General features: G+C 46.8%; 1 protein-coding gene across 3 annotated transcripts in view; it reads left to right on the top strand.

Annotated features, from left to right (window-relative positions):
* The window catches only part of LOC106593578 (dual specificity mitogen-activated protein kinase kinase 5), a 99174-nt gene that overhangs the window by 18943 nt on the left and 59302 nt on the right, over nucleotides 1–20929 (top strand). For all 3 annotated transcript variants that reach the window (XR_006757579.1, XM_045689585.1, XM_045689584.1), the window contains 4 exons: nucleotides 1165–1205; nucleotides 5543–5601; nucleotides 7429–7483; nucleotides 11981–12045. Coding sequence is in view for 2 of the 3 variants with exons in the window: in XM_045689585.1 (XP_045545541.1) it covers nucleotides 1165–1205; nucleotides 5543–5601; nucleotides 7429–7483; nucleotides 11981–12045 (220 nt within the window). In the remaining variant the exon portion in view is untranslated. The remainder of the gene's footprint in view (nucleotides 1–1164; nucleotides 1206–5542; nucleotides 5602–7428; nucleotides 7484–11980; nucleotides 12046–20929) is intronic.

The following is a 20929-nucleotide window of genomic DNA, read 5'->3' as shown; positions in this document are numbered from 1 at the left end:
GAGAGAGAGACTGGGTTCTGGGGTGAGAGAGAGACTGGGTTCTGGGGTGAGAGAGAGACTGGGTTCTGGGGCGAGAGAGAGACTAGGTGCTGGGGCGAGAGATAGACTGGGTTCTGGGGTGAGAGAGAGACTGGGTGCCGGGGTGAGAGAGAGACTGGGTGCTGGGGCGAGAGAGAGACTGGGTGCTGGGGCGAGAGAGGGAGACTGGGGCGAGAGAGGGAGACTGGGTGCTGGGGAGAGAGTGGCTGGGTGCTGGGTAGAGGACTAGAGAACTGTGGGTGCCCATGAGTGGAAAGAATCAACACAGCCACTGCAAAAACAATCAATCAAAATTGACAGAGCCTTTAACATAGACTTTAATGGTATTGTGTTGAGGAAAATGTGCAGTGGCTTCGTCTCTAAAACTCACTAAAGCTCTAATTCATTTGATGTTCCATTTGTGATTTTCTACGTTTTCTAAATGTTTTCACAACTAAGAAAGAAAGAGTTGTTCATGTGTGTTCTGTTTCACCAATGAAACACTGAGTTTTTCCTTGCTTGTCACTGTGGTCTTGTTCACAGTTGATAAGAGTTAGGATATTACACAATGCTCTATTGTCCTCAAACTCAGCTCTGACCTCAACACCAGTTCCACTGCATGTTTTCATTGTTCCCCTGTAATCAAGGACTGATTTAGACCTGGTTCACTAGGTGGGTGTGTAGTTAATCAGCAGGTAGAACAGAAAGCCAGCAGGCTTGAATACCTCTGCTCTATTGAATACTTGGAGTATGTTTATGTACAGTGTATAAATAGAACCTATTTGTCTTGGAAAAGACTGTTTGAACATACTTCCCCACAGCCCATGTATTCATATAGTACAAGTGTTGCTTCACTTCACCATCAAGCCGCATATGTGTAACTGAAACGGAGCATAACTACAAATGTCTGTTACTAGTCCTCCACACCTCCAGCCAAGCAGCAACCCATTTATAAACAGAGCCTGAAAAAAAACAGTTTTCCTAATTCCCCTCTCTCTCCCGGTCTCCAGAGCCACATCTCAATCATTTTTCTGCACAGCTAATTTCAGATTCACCCTCATTTCGCCTTTTTAAACGATTCCTTTTCAGCACCATTTGTAAATGGCCCTGTGATGTGTTCTAAAATTTAGTCAATTACTGTTTCAGCCGGCAAGACTCCAGGGATCCGGAACATACATGGCCTGAAGGTACCCATCTCAATAATTGTTTCAGGAGAAAAGTTGGGGCGAAATGGATTGGTAACGCTGTGTTCCACTTATTGAAATGTCAATTGAAGTCAAGGTTCTCTTTCTCTCTCTCACACACACACACACACCCTCTCTCCGCTTTGTATTTATATATGTAGATGTGTGGCTGTATTCCTCTCTCTCTCTCTCTCTCTCTCTCTCTCTCTCTCTCTCTCTCTCTCTCTCCTCTCTCTTTCTCTCTCTCTCTTTCTCTCTCTTTCTCTTTCTCTCTCTCTCTGTGTCTCTCTCTCTCTGTCTCTTTCTGTCTCTCTCTCTGTCTCTCTCTCTCTCTCTCTCTCTCTCTCTCTCTCTCTCTCTCCTTCCTCAGCTCCCAGTACTCATTTGGTTACTCTGATGGGCGGCTAAGAGCAGGGTATTATATTCTAAGCTGCCCCCCAAAGCATCATGGTCCCCTCAATTTTCACACATCTGATTGGATGTTGAAGATGAGCAGGGTTAGACCAAGTCAAGTCAAGCAGCACCACGGAGGAAAGGCTTTTACACCCGACCATGAAATGGTCATTACCCAGAACCCCCATTCAGAAACACCCCAGACACTCCATCTCCATGTTCTGCTCATATGTTAGCTATTGAAACCTTTCTGCTAATTACAATGTCTTAAATGGGTTAACCAAGCTGACAACCCTGTCTCTAGGTCATTGTTAAATCCATGTTCCATTCTAATGAGACTACATTGCGTTGTGTTTTAATCGTAGGGCTGGGCTTCCCTGGAAATGCTGAAATCACCATACCTTTATTTTATTTAACACATATGACAAGGGTTCCTGTTGACAATGTTTTGATGGGGAATCTCTTTTAAGGTCAAATGTTTGTTTCTCCCTAGATGATGTTGAAACCCTTTGATAATATTTCATCTCAAATGAATTGGCTTTAGAAAATGAGGAGGAACATTTAAATCAGGTCTTCTCTGGGCACTAATTAAAGGGAGAATCCCTGCCTTAGTGGACCAAACACGGTGACCTGTGGACCTCAATTAAACAAGTTATTTTTAGAACGACCACCCCGTTTTCCCTCTTGTTTCTCTTTTGTTCAACCTGGGTTGAATCCGGGTGTGCTGGGTCTTCTGTGTAAAAACCCTACCATACCCATGCAGAGCTGGAAAGAATGTCCTAGAGAGATGGTACTTTTCCCCCTAATGTGAATCTTTCAATCCCTTTTTTCATCCATGCTCCTCCCATAGTCGTCATTATGTTCATTTCTGTACCACCACTACACACACTGCCACCCTCTCTCTTCCTCTCTTCTCTCTCTCTCCTCTATCTCTCTCTCTCCCGGTCTCCCTCGTTCTCTCTCCTCTATCTCTCTCTCTCCCTGTCTCCCTCGTTCTCTCTCCTCTATCTCTCTCTCTCTTCCGGTCTCCCTCGTTCTCTCTCCTCTATCTCTCTCTCTCCCTGTCTCCCTCGTTCTCTCTCCTCTATCTCTCTCTCTCCCTGTCTCCCTCGTTCTCTCTCCTCTATCTCTCTCTCTCTCTCCCTGTCTCCCTCGTTCTCTCTCCTCTCTCTCTCCCTGTCTCCCTCGTTCTCTCTCCTCTCTCTCTCCCTGTCTCCCTTGTTCTCTCTCCTCTCTCTCCGTCTCCCTTGTTCTCTCTCCTCTCTCTCTCCCTATCTCCCTTGTTCTCTCTCCTCTCTCTCTCCCTGTCTCCCTTGTTCTCTCTCCTCTCTCTCTCCCGGTCTCCCTCGTTCTCTTTATCTCTCTCCCTGTCTCCCTTGTTCTCTCTCCTCTCTCTCTCTCTCTCTCTCCCTGCCTCCCTTGTTCTCTCTCCTCTATCTTTCTCTCTCCCCGTCTCCCTCGTTCTCTCTCCTCTATATCTCCATCTCCCTCGTTCTCTCTCCTCTATCTCTCTCCCTGTCTCCCTCGTTCTCTCTCCTCTATCTCTCTCTCTCCGTCTTCCTCGTTCTCTCACCGTCTCCCTCTCTCCCAGTCTCCCTCGTTCTCTCTCCTCTATCTCTCTCTCCCTGTCTCCCTCGTTCTCTCTCTCCGTCTCCCTTGTTCTCTCTCCTCTATCTCTCTCCCTGTCTCCCTTGTTCTCTCTCCTCTCTCTCTCTCTCTCCCTGTCTCCCTCGTTCTCTCTCTCCGTCTCCCTTGTTCTCTCTCCTCTATCTCTCTCCCTGTCTCCCTCGTTCTCTCTCCTCTATCTCTCTCTCTCCCTGTCTCCCTCGTTCTCTCTCCTCTATCTCTCTCTCTCTCCCTGTCTCCCTCGTTCTCTCTCCTCTATCTCTCTCTCTCCGTCTCCTTCGTTCTCTCTCCTCTATATCTCCGTCTCCCTCGTTCTCTCTCCTCTATCTCTCTCCCTGTCTCCCTCGTTCTCTCTCCTCTATCTCTCTCTCCCTGTCTCCCTCGTTCTCTCTCTCCGTCTCCCTTGTTCTCTCTCCTCTATCTCTCTCCCTGTCTCCCTCGTTCTCTCTCCTCTATCTCTCTCTCTCCCCGTCTCCCTCGTTCTCTCTCCTCTATCTCTCTCTCTCCGTCTCCTTCGTTCTCTCTCCTCTATCTCTCTCTCCCTGTCTCCCTCGTTCTCTCTCCTCTCTCTCTCCGTCTCCTTCATTCTCTCTCCTCTATCTCTCTCTCCCCGTCTCCCTCGTTCTCTCTCCTCTATCTCTCTCTCCCCGTCTCCCTCGTTCTCTCTCCTCTATATCTCCGTCTCCCTCGTTCTCTCTCCTCTATCTCTCTCTCCCTGTCTCCCTCGTTCTCTCTCCTCTATCTCTCTCTCTCCGTCTTCCTCGTTCTCTCCCCGTCTCCCTCTCTCCCTGTCTCCCTCGTTCTCTCTCCTCTATCTCTCTCTCCCTGTCTCCCTCGTTCTCTCTCTCCGTCTCCCTTGTTCTCTCTCCTCTATCTCTCTCCCCGTCTCCCTCGTTCTCTCTCCTCTATCTCTCTCTCTCCGTCTCCTTCGTTCTCTCTCCTCTATCTCTCTCTCCCTGTCTCCCTCGTTCTCTCTCCTCTATCTCTCTCTCTCCGTCTTCCTCGTTCTCTCCCCGTCTCCCTCTCTCCCTGTCTCCCTCGTTCTCTCTCCTCTATCTCTCTCTCCCTGTCTCCCTCGTTCTCTCTCTCCTTCTCCCTTGTTCTCTCTCCTCTATCTCTCTCCCCGTCTCCCTCGTTCTCTCTCCTCTATCTCTCTCTCTCCCCGTCTCCTTCGTTCTCTCTCCTCTATCTCTCTCCCCGTCTCCCTCGTTCTCTCTCCTCTATATCTCCGTCTCCCTCGTTCTCTCTCCTCTATCTCTCTCCCTGTCTCCCTCATTCTCTCTCCTCTATCTCTCTCTCTCCGTCTTCCTCGTTCTCTCCCCGTCTCCCTCTCTCCCTGTCTCCCTCGTTCTCTCTCCTCTATCTCTCTCTCCCTGTCTCCCTCGTTCTCTCTCTCCGTCTCCCTTGTTCTCTCTCCTCTATCTCTCTCCCCGTCTCCCTCGTTCTCTCTCCTCTATCTATCTCTCTCCCCGTCTCCCTCGTTCTCTCTCCTCTATCTCTCTCTCTCCGTCTCCTTCGTTCTCTCTCTATCTCTCTCTCCCTGTCTCCCTCGTTCTCTCTCCTCTATCTCTCTCTCTCCGTCTTCCTCGTTCTCTCCCCGTCTCCCTCTCTCCCTGTCTCCCTCGTTCTCTCTCCCTGTCTCCCTCGTTCTCTCTCCTCTATCTCTCTCTCCCTGTCTCCCTCATTCTCTCTCTCCGTCTCCCTTGTTCTCTCTCCTCTATCTCTCTCCCCGTCTCCCTCGTTCTCTCTCCTCTATCTCTCTCTCTCCCCGTCTCCTTCGTTCTCTCTCCTCTATCTCTCTCCCCGTCTCCCTCGTTCTCTCTCCTCTATCTCTCTCTCTCCCCGTCTCCTTCGTTCTCTCTCCTCTATCTCTCTCTCTCCGTCTCCCTTGTTCTCTCTCCTCTATCTCTCTCCCTGTCTCCCTCGTTCTCTCTCCTCTATCTCTCTCTCTCCCCGTCTCCTTCGTTCTCTCTCCTCTATCTCTCTCCCCGTCTCCCTCGTTCTCTCTCCTCTATATCGCCGTCTCCCTCGTTCTCTCTATTCTCTCTCTCTCTCCCCGTCTCCCTCGTTCTCTATTTTTCTGTCTCCCTCGTCCTCTCTCCTCTATCTTTCTCTCTCATACTCTCTCTCTCCCGCTCTCTCTCTTTCTCTCTAACAAAAGTAAATTAACCCTCAGTTTGAACTGAGAGAAAAAGAGAGCGAGAGAGAGTGTGTTGTGTTGAGTCAGTCAATGGGTTCATTAGAAGGCCTGTGTGCTTGCTGCCTGCCTGGCTGGCTGTTGGCCTTGCCAACTTATTGTCTCTGTCTCTTTTTGGCCGCAGGTGAACACGAGGCCCAATGACTGTTCCCCCGCCGCCGTTGGCTCTATGCCCAACAATAGGTGAGGAGTCTGGAGGGTTAAGGCCCAACTGCCTGGGGGTGGATGGAGGAGGGATGGATGGATGGGGGAGTGTATGTAAATGCCGGTGGGTGGATGGATGGATAAATATGGGTGAATTTCTGGATGGGTGGGTGGATGGATAGATGAGTGGGTTGGTGGATGGATATATGATTGTGCTTCTCAGATATAGAGTGTATTTGAATATCTTGGTATCTATGTACAGTACCAGTCAAAAGTTTGGACACAACTATTCATTCAAAGGTTTTCTTTACTTGTACTATTTTCTACATTGTAGAATAATAGTGAAGATATCAACACTATGAAATAACACATATGGAATTATTTGTTAAACAAATCAAAATATATTTTAGATTCTTCAAAGTAGCCACCCTTTGCCTTAATGACGGCTTTGCACATTCTTGGCATTCTCTCAACCAGCTCCATGAGGTAGTCACCTGGAATGCATCTCAATTAACAGGTGTGCCTTGTTAAGTTCATTTGTGGAATTTCTTTCAGGAATTTCTTTCAGTTGTGTTGTGACAAGGTAGGGGTGGTATACAGAAGGTAGCCCTATTTTGTAAAAGACCAAGTACATATTATGGCAAAAACAGCTCAAATAAGCAAAGAGAAATGACAGTCCATCATTACTTTAAGGCATGAAGGTCAGTCAATCTGGAAAATTTCAAGAACTTTGAAAGTTTCTTCAATTGCAATCACAAAAACTATCAAGCGCTATGATGAAACTGGCTCTGGTGAGGACCGCCACAGGAAAGGAAGACCCAGAGTTAACTCTGCTGCAGAGGATAAGTTCATTAGTTACCAGTCTCAGAAATTTCAGCCCAAATCAATGCTTCACAGAGTTCAAGTAACAGACACATCTCAACATCAACTGTTCAGAGGAGACTGCGTGAATCAGGCCTTCATGGTCGAATTGCTGCAAAGAAACAACTACTAAAGGATGCCAATAAGAAGAAGAGACTTGCTTGGGCCAAGAAACACGAGCAATGGACATTAGACCGGTGGAAATCTGTCCTTTGGTCTGACGAGTCCAAATTTGAGATTTTTGTTTCCAACAGCCGTGTCTTTGTGAGATGCAGAGTAGGTGAACGGATGATCTCTGCATGTGTGGTTCCCCCGTGAAGCATGGAGGAGGAGGTGTGATGGTGTGGGTGTTCTTTTGCTGGTGGCACTGTCAGTGATAGAATTTAAGGCACACTTAACCAGCATGGCTACCACAGCATTCTGCAGCGATTCGCCATCCCATCTGGTTTGCGCTTAGTGTGCGCTTAGACTATCATTTGTTTTTCAACAGGACAATGACCCAACACACCTCCAGGCTGTGTAAGGGCTATTTGACCAAGAAGGATAGTTTTGGAGTGCTGCATCAGATGACCTGGCCTCCACAATCACCCGACCTCAACCCAATTGAGATGGTTTGGGATGAGTTGGACTGCAGAGTGAAAGAAAAGCAGCCAACAAGTGCTCAGCATATGTGGGAACTCCTTCAAGAATGTTGGAAAAGCATTCCAGGTGAAGCTGGCTGAGAGAATGCCAAGAGTGTGCAAAGCTGTCGTAAAGGCAAAGGGTGGCTATGAAGAATCTAAAATTAATTTCAACCCTTTATTTTGGTTACTACATGATTCCATGTGTTATTTCATAGTGTTGATGTCTTCACTATTGTTCTACAATGTAGAAAATAGTAAAAATAAAGAAAAACCTTTGAATGAGTAGGTGTGTCCAGACTTTTGACTGGTACTGCAAACTACATTACACCTTTGCTCTATAGCCTGTGTCTTTTGACTGAATCCAGATGTTGTCATTATTCAGTTCCAGTCTAAAGAAGTCATCCGCAGAGCTAAAGAAGATTTTGACGAATGGACAGGTATTGTATTTCTCCCCCATCTGAACTAATACACACGTGTTCCCACTAGGCGCTGTCCTCAGGGTCTAGGCCTGCACCCTGTTAGATCCTGTTGGAGAAGACACATGTCCTGTTAGTGTCTGGTCCTGTTATAGAAGACACATCATGTCCCTGTTAGTGTCTGGTCCTGTTATAGAAGACACATCATGTCCCTGTTAGTGTCTGGTCCTGTTGGAGAAGACACATCATGTCCCTGTTAGTGTCTGGTCCTGTTATAGAAGACACATCATGTCCCTGTTAGTGTCTGGTCCTGTTATAGAAGACACATCATGTCCCTGTTAGTGTCTGGTCCTGTTATAGAAGACACATCATGTCCCTGTTAGTGTCTGGTCCTGTTATAGAAGACACATCATGTCCCTGTTAGTGTCTGGTCCTGTTATAGAAGACACATCATGTCCCTGTTAGTGTCTGGTCCTGTTATAGAAGACACATCATGTCCCTGTTAGTGTCTGGTCCTGTTGGAGAAGACACGTCATGTCCCTGCTACTGAGTGGCTGGTCATTGATTTCCTCTGAAAGCTGCTGCTCACTTCCTGTTTCACCGCCAGCCCCGGGTGAGATCTTTATCCTGACCGACTGGATAGATATTCATTGTCTTAGCTGTGCGCTGTTGCCTAAGACACACACACGTAAGGCCAGGCAAAGTGTGTCAAGCAGACAATTAAGCCCAGCCACTTCCCCTGATGTCCCCTGTAACACATTGGTTTAATGGAGCCATACCCCCTCTCTCTGTCTGTCTGTCTGTCTGTCTGTCTGTCTGTCTGTCTGTCTGTCTGTCTGTCTGTCTGTCTGTCTGTCTGTCTGTCTCTCTCTGTCTCTCTCTGTCTGTCTCTGTCTGTCTCTCTCTGTCTCTCTCTGTCTGTCTCTCTCTCTCTCTCTCTCTGTCTCTCTCTGTCTGTCTCTCTCTGTCTCTGTCTGTCTCTCTCTGTCTCTCTCTGTCTGTCTCTCTCTCTCTCTCTCTCTGTCTCTCTCTGTCTCTCTCTGTCTGTCTGTCTCTCTCTCTGTCTCTCTCTCTCTATGTCTGTCTCTCTGTCTCTCTCTCTCTCTCTCTCTCTCTCTCTCTCACTTTGTCTCTCTCTTTGTCTGTCTCTCTCTCTCTATCTTTCTCTCTGTCTCTTTGTCTCTGTCTGTCTGTCTCTCTCTCTCTCACTTTGTCTCTCTGTCTGTCGCTCTCTCTATCTTTCTCTCTGTCTCTGTCTCTTTGTCTCTCTGTCTGTCTGTCTCTCTCTCTCTCTCTGTCTCTCTCTGTCTCTCTCTGTCTGTCTGTCTCTCTCTCTGTCTCTCTCTCTCTATGTCTGTCTCTCTGTCTCTCTCTCTCTCTCTCTCTCTCTCTCTCTCACTTTGTCTCTCTCTTTGTCTGTCTCTCTCTCTCTATCTTTCTCTCTGTCTCTTTGTCTCTGTCTGTCTGTCTCTCTCTCTCTCACTTTGTCTCTCTGTCTGTCGCTCTCTCTATCTTTCTCTCTGTCTCTGTCTCTTTGTCTCTCTCTCTGTGTGTCTCTCTCTCTCTTTGTCTCTATCTTTCTCTCTGTCTCTCTGTCTGTCTCTGTCTCTCTCTCTCTCTCTCTATCTTTCTCTCTGTCTCTCTGTCTCTCTGTCTCTCTGTCTCTCTGTCTGTCTCTGTCTCTCTCTCTCTCTCTCTCTCTCTCTCTCTCTCTCTCTCTCTCTCTCTCGCTCTCTCTGACACCTGACAAGTATCCCCCCCCATGTAACCCAATCAATGGGTCTTGTTTGGTGGAGGTGGTGCTGGGTCATTTTTAACCCCCAGTGTAGTCCCATTCGCCCCTTTCCCCCTGGCCAAAATGAACCTTGACAGCAGGCCATTGACTTGATATCATGCTGGTCTCAGCAGCACAAACAAGCATCTGCCCACACAATCAGGCTATTGACAAGCCTGCTAGCCAGGACCAGCCCCTACCCCATCCACCCAAACAGATGCATCTATCTAATACAGGTTATGAGATATAAATATTTATCTGATAGCTGTCATGGGGTTTAAATGGGAAGGGTGTTGGAGAGTGGGGGGTTGTTGTAGGTATTGATGAAGTGACAAGCGTCATGCCTGCCGAAGACATGTCTTTATTAGACTATAGACTTTATAAAAAAGGCTTGAACTGAGCCTGTATACTCACTCACAACAGAGCTCTGTTAAACTGGGATGTCTCGGGGTTGTTGTCAGAGTGTTTTGTCCTGAAGGAGAGCAGAATTTGTATAAGGTTTCTAAATAAAAAGCTGATGGAAACTGACAATTTTTTAGACAGGCTGTATTTGTCATGGACCATTTTTCCATCCAACCATTTTATGCGTATGAATTACCAGGCTCTTAATAAAAACACTCACGACAGGTGTGATGGAAAAAGCTAATTGTCTGTAAGCTTTCAGAAATGTCCACAAAACTAAATGCGTTGGACAAGAGTGGATCATTTCTGTGGGTGAAATAGATTCTGCTTCATATTTTGGTGGAGATGCTATTATGTTCCAGTATTACTAGAACAACATCATGTTGTCCTCCCGCTACCACGTGGAAAAGCAGGAAGTGTTTATTTGACTACAGGTGAAATAAGTTATGATGAACTTCTCAAGGTGGTGAATGTGCGGTGATGAGCTTGATGCTAATTTCCAGGAAATAGGCCTATCCAGGATATTCATTTCCAGGAAATAGGCCTATCCAGGATATTCATTTATAGTAAATAGGCCTATCCAGGATATTCATTTCCAGGAAATAGGCCTATCCGGGATATTCATTTCCAGGAAATAGGCCTATCCAGGATATTCATTCCCAGGAAATAGGCCTATCCAGGATATTCATTCCCAGGAAATAGGCCTATCCAGGATATTCATTTCCAGGAAATAGGCCTATCCGGGATATTCATTTCCAGGAAATAGGCCTGTCTGGGATATTCATTTCCAGGAAATAGGCCTGTCTGGGATATTCATTTCCAGGAAATAGGCCTATCCGGGATATTCATTTCTAGGAAATAGGCCTATCTGGGATATTCATTTCCAGGAAATAGGCCTATCTGGGATATTCATTTCCAGGAAATAGGCCTATCTGGGATATTCAGGATATTATTTGTAGGCTATTCTGGTGACATCATGGTGCATGGCTGCCATTTGAGAAATAAAAATTATCTTTAATCTTATCATGAAGCTTATCCACTTTATCTGCCAAGAGAGCATGTGCCAAGACCAGATCAGTTTATCTGCCAAGAGAGCATGTGCCAAGACCAGATCACTTTATCTGCCAAGAGAGCATGTGCCAAGACCAGATCAGTTTATCTGCCAAGAGAGCATGTGTCAAGACAAAATCAGTTTATCTGCCAAGAGAGCATGTGCCAAGACCAGATCACTTTATCTGCCAAGAGGGGCATGTGCCAAGACCAGATCACTTTATCTGCCAAGAGAGCATGTGCCAAGACCAGATCACTTTATCTGCCAAGAGAGCATGTGCCAAGACCAGATCACTTTATCTGCCAAGAGAGCATGTGCCAAGACCAGATCACTTTATCTGCCAAGAGAGCATGTGCCAAGACCAGATCGGACAAGTTTGCTATTTATCTAAAAACTTTTGTAGCAGAACCATCGGTAGAGTTTAAAATGCGATGGAAGCACATTGAACTTCTATGTGTTTTATTTGAATATGTTATGTCACATTGCTTTTTATCAGCACTACGTCATTACACAAAGGTTTTTATTCCCAACAAGTCAGTTTGATGGAAACACCTCTGTCAGTGAAATTACTTTTTGTGTGAATATTAGAATAGTGGCTGGATGGACACCTGTCTGTGAGTTTTATTCCGAGCAGTATACTCTATTTTGGCTAGTAAATGCAGTGTGTGTGTGTGTGTGTGTGTGTGTGTGTGTGTGTGTGTGTGTGTGTGTGTGTGTGTGTGTGTGTGTGTGTGTGTGTGTGTGTGTGTGTGTGTGTGTGTGTGTGTGTGTGTGTGTGTGTGTGTGTGTGTGTGTGTGTGTGTGTGTGTGTGTGTGTGTGAATTGTAACACACCCTCCCCTCCTCCCATCAGTCTGACAGGAGGAAACTTTCCCCCAGCCTCCCCTCCATGTCACACGGGGCCATGTTATATTACCCCGTTCTGACACCTTCTATCAACACAGGACTGGAACGACGACAGCAAACAAATCATCATTAAACTCTCCATCACTCCTCCCCCACCCGCCCCCCTACACGCCATTGTCCTTTTAGAAATTGGACAGCAAATGTTGTATTGATCTCGCTCTCTCTTTCCCTCGCTCTCTCTTTCCCTCTACATCTCCCTCTCTCTCTCTCTCTCTCTCTCTCTCTGAACTTGGGATGACCTGAACGCAGGTCTCCTTGTTTATGGCCTCCCGTAACATTCCTCTCTCCCCCTCTCCCTCTCTCTCTCTCTCCCTCCCTTTCTAAATCTCCATTGACTCTTCTATCTTCTATCCTATTTGTATTGATCTCTGTTTGTGTCTCTATAGATCAATGGCCAAGACATACAATACCAGGAGCAGCTTGGCCATGGAAACGGAGGGACCGTGTACAAGTAGGTGCCTGTCTCTACTTTACTGTGGGCCTTCGTGCCGTCACTGGTAGGTATAACAATAAGAATGGTGTTGAGAGAAGAGCCGTGGTTGGAGTATGGGCTTCTCAGTGAAGGGTAGAAGATGCATCTCAGCTCTCTGAACCTGGCCCTTTAACTGCTGCCTGTTCATTCCAACAACATAATATGAGTTACCACTTGAGTTCATTAAAGTGTACACTCACCCCCTCACATATACAATCCATGTTACAATCCAGACTTTTACAACTACAAACTTTCTCTTTCTTTTTCTCTCTCTCCACCCTATTTCCCTGTTCTCCTTTTCTCACCATATCTCTCGATCTCTCTCTCTCTGTTTCTCTGTTTCTCTATTTCTGTCTGTCCGTCTGTCCGTCTGTCTGTCTGTCTGTCTGTCTTGATCTCTCTCTGTCTGTTAATCTCTTGTGTCCCTCTGAAATCCATCAGGCTGGTTAGTGTCTGGGGCGCGAGTGGCGATTCAATTTATTTATGTATTCTTTTTACGATGTGAAGGTTGCCAAATGTATGTGGTATTGATCTGGTATGAGAGTGATTGTCCCACTGGACCATACAGCATGTTACCTGGAGAGAAGACTCTCCTCCCAAATCACCTGACTGATGTGTTGTCCACACACACACACACACACACACACACACACACACACACACACACACACACACACACACACACACACACACACAGTAGGGGCATTTGGTTCGTCACACTCAAATCCCCCCCCCCTTATAACTCTCCTTTTCTCTGCCCTCCTCTCCTCCTTCTCTTCTCTGTCCTCCTCTTCTCTGTCCTCCTCTCCTCCTTCTCTTCTCTGTCCTCCTCTCCTCCTCTTCTCTGCCCTCCTCTCCTCCTTCTCTTCTCTGCCCTCCTCTCCTCCTTCTCTTCTCTGTCCTCCTCTCCTCCTCTTCTCTGCCCTCCTCTCCTCCTTCTCTTCTCTGTCCTCCTCTCCTCCTTCTCTTCTCTGTCCTCCTCTTCTCTGTCCTCCTCTTCTCTGTCCTCCTCTCCTCCTTCTGTCATCCTCTCCTCCTTCTCTGTCCTTCTTTTCTCTGTCCTCTCCTCTTTCTCTTCTCTGCCCTCCTCTCCTCCTCCTCTTCTCTGCCCTCCTCTCCTCCTTCTCTTCTCTGTCCTCCTCTCCTCCTTCTCTTCTCTGTCCTCCTCTTCTCTGTCCTCCTCTCCTCCTTCTCTTCTCTGTCCTCCTCTTCTCTGTCCTCCTCTTCTCCTTCTGTCATCCTCTCCTCCTCTCCTCCTTCTCTTCTCTGTCCTCCTCTCCTTCTCTTCTCTGCCCTCCTCTCCTCCTTCTCTTCTCTGTCCTCTTCTCCTCCCTTCATCTCCTCCTTCTCTTGTCTGTCATCCTCTCCTCCTTCTCTTCTCTGTCATCCTTTCCTCCTTCTCTTCTCTGTCCTCCTCCTCCTCCCTTAATCTCCTCCTTCTCTTGTCTGTCCTCCTCTCCTCCTTCTCTTCTCTGTCCTCCTCCTCCTCCCTTCATCTCCTCCTTCTTTTCTCTGTCATCCTTTCCTCCTTCTCTTCTCTGTCCTCCTCCTCCTCCCTTAATCTCCTCCTTCTTTTCTCTGTCATCCTTTCCTCCTTCTCTTCTCTGTCCTCCTCCTCCTCCCTTAATCTCCTCCTTCTCTTGTCTGTCCTCCTCTCCTCCTTCTCTTCTCTGTCCTCCTCCTCCTCCCTTCATTTCCTCCTTCTTTTCTCTGTCATCCTTTCCTCCTTCTCTTCTCTGTCCTCCTCCTCCTCCCTTAATCTCCTCCTTCTTTTCTCTGTCATCCTTTCCTCCTTCTCTTCTCTGTCCTCCTCCTCCCTTCATCTCCTGTTATTGAACTGTTTTATTGAGATAGTGGTATTGATCACTTCTCTAACCTTGACTTGACGGAGAGAGAGGCTGTGGTTCTGTCGTCTCTGTCAGAGCTCGTCGTAAATTTCTTCCAGAGCAAATCCTGTTTATTTCTTTAACAGGCTTGTTCAGGCTTTTTTTCTATCGTTTTTTTCTTTACGTTTCTTTTACCGTTTTATTGTGGTGAGGTTGTTTCATTAACGGCCTATCTCTTATAGTTGAGGGAGAAAGCGACTGGCTATTCGCTCGGCTTGGGAAATTGTTCCGCTGGGCTGAGGAAAGCCAATATTGCAAACCTCCGACAACTTCTCAGTCAATTGAGCTCAGCAGAAAATCCATCCGGTTCTGCGGCAGATTGTTTTTCTGCTCGGGAGAAAAACTGCTGATGTCATTTTTTTCTCCGCCTGTCCAATTGTTCATGTTAGTTTTGGTATTGTTATGTTTCTTTTCTGTTAGTATTTTTGTCAACATGCAAACAAGGCAGCACCTCAAAGATTGTACTCGGGCTGTACATTTCACCTGACTGTTTACATGGATGGAGTTGGTTCCTATCAGGCTGTACATTTCACCTGACTGTTTACATAGATGGAGTTGGTTCCTATCAGGCTGTACATTTCACCTGACTGTTTACATGGATGGAGTTGGTTCTTATCAGGCTGTATATTTCACCTGACTGTTTACATAGATGGAGTTGGTTCTTATCAGGCTGTACATTTCACCTGACTGTTTACATGGATGGAGTTGGTTCTTATCAGGCTGTACATTTCACCTGACTGTTTACATGGATGGAGTTGGTTCTTATCAGGCTGTACATTTCACCTGACTGTTTACATGGATGGAGTTGGTTCTTATCAGGCTGTACATTTCACCTGACTGTTTACATGGATGGAGTTGGTTCTTATCAGGCTGTACATTTCACCTGACTGTTTACATAGATGGAGTTGGTTCTTATCAGGCTGTACATTTCACCTGACTGTTTACATAGATGGAGTTGGTTCCTATCAGGCTGTATATTTCACCTGACTGTTTACATGGATGGAGTTGGTTCCTATCAGGCTGTACATTTCACCTGACTGTTTACATGGATGGAGTTGGTTCCTATCAGGCTGTATATTTCACCTGACTGTTTACATGGATGGAGTTGGTTCCTATCAGGCTGTATATTTCACCTGACTGTTTACATGGATGGAGTTGGTTCCTATCAGGCTGTACATTTCACCTGACTGTTTACATGGATGGAGTTGGTTCTTATCAGGCTGTACATTTCACCTGACTGTTTACATAGATGGAGTTGGTTCCTATCAGGCTGTACATTTCACCTGACTGTTTACATAGATGGAGTTGGTTCCTATCAGGCTGTATATTTCACCTGACTGTTTACATAGATGGAGTTGGTTCCTATCAGGCTGTATATTTCTAATATATGCAGTGGCCTTACACCAAACAGTGATGTACGGTAGTTTAGCCACAGATTAACCTGGTCAAAGGCTGACAAATCCTCAGCAACAATTAGACGTTGTCCGCCAACTTTAATCCACATTGTGCAATGATTACCTCGAACACTAGACTACATTCTACACCTGACCTCAAGGGTATTACTTGGCATCTAAATCACTTGATTGGCTGAAGTACAGTAGACTTAGTTCCTGACTTGTCTAGTTGTTGTTCAGGATCCTGTTGTCCTCCTGCTGTTTCTTGAAAGACAAGGACAATGTGGCTGAGCTTATCCAATCAGCTGCTTAATGAGGTTCAGTGTGGAGATCAGAGGAAGTCCAGGTGGAGCTTGGGGAGTGGATGGCGAGCCTATAGGAATCACTCTGGCATCTCTCTCTGCCCTCTGGTGTCATTGTCACATTATCACCACTGACCAAGACACACACACACGTACAGGCTTGGTGTCTGTCCTCTACTCACAGGGTTAGGGTTTAGTAACCTGTCTGTCTGTCAGTCAGACATTGTGTTTTGGTGCACGACCAGACTTACTGACTGCTACAGATGAAGGATCTTAATTTGAGCCAAGTTTGCTACAGCAGGAAAATAATCCAACAGCAAATATTCATTATTATGTGGATTATAATGTATCAACATTTTTCTAGGGGTTGATACATTTTTTCATAAAGGAAAAAATCAAGTCTGAAATTTCGAAGTGGAAATTACAAACTTCAGAAGCCTTTTTAAACCTCAAAATACACTACAAGTTTTAAATATGCTGCACTGCAGGAAAGTTCTCCTGCAACAGGCTGATCAAATGAAGATCCTACATCTGTAGAGGCTTAGGTTTCATTGTCTTGTCTGTCATTGTGTTTGTTTTCTTCCATTCACACTGTTTCTGTTGATCCTGCATCTCCTCTGGTCTGTGTCTGTCTGTCCATCTGTCTGTCTGTTCTGCATGTGAATCCCAGACCACTGCTTGTGCCTTCAGATGTTAATGTGTTGTACACAGCAGATGGAGAGAGAGCCCAGTTGTTCCTGGTCCCAGGCTGGGGACAGCAAGGGGACCCAGCGTTTGAGGATATCTGTACGAACACAGGGCGCTGCCCTAAGGGGAAAATAGGGCCTGTAATATCTGTATTGTTGTGTCCTATGTCACCTCTACCCTAAACACTTTTGGTTAATGTAAAACACAAACCACTTTGACCGTCAAACATGCATAGAGGATTTTTCCCCACGGAGTAAGGCACCTGGAGTATTACTGTAAATTGCTTTCTTTAAAAATAATTTGGTGGGCTTCTCTGTTGGGCTTTGTGTTTTGTACTGCTGCTATTATATGTCAGAGTATGAAGTGTTGCTAACCCAATGACATACATATTATATATACACACACACACACACGCGCGCGCATACACACACACACACACGCGCGCATACACACACACACACACACACGCGCGCATACACACACACACACACACACACACACACACACACACACACACACACACATACTTATACATACTTACTGCCTCCAAGACTGTGGGGAGCAGGCTAAATTGGCCACCGAATCATCCCCAGCTTTCAATTGGCTCATTCATCCCCCCTTCTTCTCCCCTGTAACTATTCCTCAGGTCATTGCTGTAAATGAGAATTTACCTGCTAAAATAAGGGTAAATAAATAAAACGCCCCAGCCAGTCTCCTCATTTGAAAGTAAATGTTGTAATGTGAACATGGTCTCCTCTGAAGAAGGTCATTATCTCTCCTCCGTCTCCCTATTGGCCTGGTTTATATTACGCTTATCTAGTGTGAATAGCTCCACTTAAGGCTCTCCACCTTTAACCCTTAACCCTGTTTATGACCCACGGACATTTATACTCAATTGGATGTTGCTGACACCTTGGCTATCCTCTGTGTCTCTGACCCGGTGATCCATCAATGTTGTCCCTTGTTTTTTTATGACTTCCTACTCTCCCTCTCTGAGGTCCAGCCTGTCCTACCAGGTTATAAATAACTAGTGTGGGGACAGGTGGCCATTCTGTGCCTGATGGACCTGCGCAATTAGAACAAGCACATTTACATGCAGTTACATCCACTTAGACACCGGCGTGGCCTCTCCCAAAGTCCCCCAGCCTTGTTGTTTTCTTATTGATCTCCCATTTGATATTAGACGTGGGGAGCAGGAACATTTCTGCCTGTTAATGTGTTAGTTGGTTACTATACCTTAAGCTGCAGGCCATAAAGTAGGGTTGAAATGCCTGGTCTGTTTAGCACCTGACCACGTCAAGGTTTATTTAAGCTCCTTTTTTTTACCTCTGTTTTCTCTCCTTTCCCTCCATCACCTCTGTCTCTGCTTTTCCTTCCCTCCGTCACCTCTGTCTCTGCTTTTCCTTCCCTCCATCACCTCTGTCTCTGCTTTTCCTTCCCTCCATCACCTCTGTCTCTGCTTTTCCTTCCCTCCGTCACCTCTGTCTCTGCTGTTCCTTCCCTCCATCACCTCTGTCTCTGCTTTTCCTTCCCTCCGTCACCTCTGTCTCTGCTTTTCCTTCCCTCCATCACCTCTGTCTCTGCTTTTCCTTCCCTCCATCACCTCTGTCTCTGCTTTTCCTTCCCTCCATCACCTCTGTCTCTGCTTTTCCTTCCCTCCATCACCTCTGTCTCTGCTTTTCCTTCCCTCCATCACCTCTGTCTCTGCTTTTCCTTCCCTCCATCACCTCTGTCTCTGCTTTTCCTTCCCTCCGTCACCTCTGTCTCTGCTGTTCCTTCCCTCCGTCACCTCTGTCTCTGCTTTTCCTTCCCTCCGTCACCTCTGTCTCTACTTTTCCTTCCCTCCGTCACCTCTGTCTCTGCTTTTCCTTCCCTCCGTCACCTCTGTCTCTACTTTTCCTTCCCTCCGTCACCTCTGTCTCTGCTTTTCCTTCCCTCCGTCACCTCTGTCTCTGCTTTTCCTTCCCTCCGTCACCTCTGTCTCTGCTTTTCCTTCCCTCCGTCACCTCTGTCTCTGCTTTTCCTTCCTTCCCTCCGTCACCTCTGTCCCTGCTTTTCCTTCCCTCCATCACCTCTGTCTCTACTTTTCCTTCCCTCCATCACCTCTGTCTCTGCTTTTCCTTCCTTCCCTCCATCACCTCTGTCTCTGCTTTTCCTTCCCTCCGTCACCTCTGTCTCTGCTTTTCCTTCCCTCCATCACCTGTCTCTACTTTTCCTTCCCTCCGTCACCTCTGTCTCTGCTTTTCCTTCCCTCCGTCACCTCTGTCTCTACTTTTCCTTCCCTCCATCACCTCTGTCTCTACTTTTCCTTCCCTCCATCACCTCTGTCTCTGCTTTTCCTTCCCTCCGTCACCTCTGTCTCTGCTTTTCCTTCCCTCCATCACCTCTGTCTCTGCTTTTCCTTCCCTCCATCACCTCTGTCTCTGCTTTTCCTTCCCTCCATCACCTCTGTCTCTGCTTTTCCTTCCCTCCGTCACCTCTGTCTCTGCTTTTCCTTCCTTCCCTCCATCACCTGTCTCTACTTTTCCTTCCCTCCGTCACCTCTGTCTCTGCTTTTCCTTCCCTCCATCACCTCTGTCTCTGCTTTTCCTTCCCTCCGTCACCTCTGTCTCTACTTTTCCTTCCCTCCATCACCTCTGTCTCTACTTTTCCTTCCCTCCATCACCTCTGTCTCTGCTTTTCCTTCCCTCCGTCACCTCTGTCTCTGCTTTTCCTTCCTTCCCTCCATCACCTCTGTCTCTGCTTTTCCTTCCCTCCATCACCTCTGTCTCTGCTTTTCCTTCCCTCCATCACCTCTGTCTCTGCTTTTAGTGGTCTCAGGTGACTGGGAAACTGACACCACTGATAACCATGGGGATATAACCTCTGTTTATATTCATAGTTGAGGGTCTGTGTAATGTCTCATCTTTGTGACTTTGTAGTGGTGTGGTCGTACCGGCTAGCCTCTTCATCTGCAGAGCGATGTACTCTTAACTTAGGTAGGTCAGTCTCTGTTTGGCAGTCGCTGTGGTCGTTCTGGTCGGGCCGTCTCAGGTGAGAGTGTCTGGCTGGAAGAGAGGTCGCCTTGCCTGCCACCCCTGTGGCACTGTAAACCAACCGCTCCAGCCCTGACCGCCCGCTCGGGGGCCGCTTTAGAGAGCCAGCCAGGCCCATGAATACTGCATGGTGGAGCTTTTATTACACCAGGGGCTGGAGTGTAAATAAGATCCAGGCAATGGGGCACGTTTACTGGGGTCAGGACGGGGGGGAAGAGGGGGTGGGGACGGGCGGCTGGGTAACCTTGCTCCCAGGTCCTCTAGTCACCAGGCCTGTCACTGTAACTCACCGGTGGAGGGTTGGCCCTGAGGGGCATCAAGGACAGTGGATCTACTGGGCCCACCACATTACAGGCTGCATGGAGGATAGAGACTGGAGTTCGACTACTCACTCACTCTAACAGTGAGGTTGTACTGTCGTCGTGTCATCACTCTGTTGGGGAGTAGAGGAAGGCATTCTGGGGAACATTAGGCTACTAAAATGCTTAGTATAAGTGACACACTCATCCTGAGGGGACTGTTAGATTTAAATGTGATCTTGTATCTTCACAACAGCTGTTGTTATGGTTCACCTGCTTGTCCCCTAGTTTCCCGGTTCATTAGTGACAGAATGGTGCAGACGTGACAAAAGAGAGGTTATCCTCCAAGCAGTTACTAATCACGACAAGGCACAAAGTTGTGTCATCGTAAAGGAACATCTTCCTGAGTGAGTCAGCAGGTTTTTTCTGTGAACCTGAACATGTTCAGCATGATAAAATAATGATTACTTGCTCTGTTCGTTTGCTACACACAGAATCAGTCCAATCAGTATTTAACATCTCTGGCTCTCCGCTCCGGTCTCAATTAACTTCTTCCTCTTGTCTTAATTAAGAACCAGTTGTCGTGCTTAATTGATATTGATTGTAGCTTAAAGGAGGAGTAAGACATCAAAACTAAAAGGTGAAAGTACACCTCAAATACACCGAGGCCTTTTCCAGACCTAAAGGAGTGTTCACCTGAAAACAGTCAGGGATGGAAAAAGTGTTAGCCGTTCCTACGAAGGACCTGTGCTTGATGCATTATAATGTCTTCATGCATTTAAGGCTCAGCTCTAATTAGGACCCAGTACTTGACATGAATGCTTATAGTAAACCTTATGATACGAAGTTGTTACATATAAAGCTAAAACCAAGTTAAAAATTCCATTGTCAATAAATATCTAAATAGAAACAGTGTGTTGGTACGTCCAGCGCTGAGCGCCCGGCATACGAGGGATAGACTAATGTTTGTCCTGACTGGAGGGTAGTTATCAGACGACCCAGACGAGACACTAAGAGGTGTCATTAATTAAAGGGCCAGTTTAGAGGTGTAACACGATGCTCCTATCTACCACACATTAATCACACACCCTGGTCTGAGCACATACACGCCGGCCTACCCTGTTGACAGGTGAAACCACGGGAGGTATCCAGTATACCTGGCTGTCGTAAACAAACTGGTGACGTACGCCCTCCCTGTGCCCCTCACCGCCGGCAGCTGTTCCACGGGGACAAGAGGATTGGATGTTGAGACATTGGCGC

Source organism: Salmo salar, chromosome ssa11 (assembly GCF_905237065.1).
Source record: "Salmo salar chromosome ssa11, Ssal_v3.1, whole genome shotgun sequence".
NCBI classification, from domain to species: domain Eukaryota; kingdom Metazoa; phylum Chordata; class Actinopteri; order Salmoniformes; family Salmonidae; genus Salmo; species Salmo salar.
Note: the sequence above shows the minus strand (reverse complement) of the source record. Positions and strands in the feature narration are given on the sequence as shown.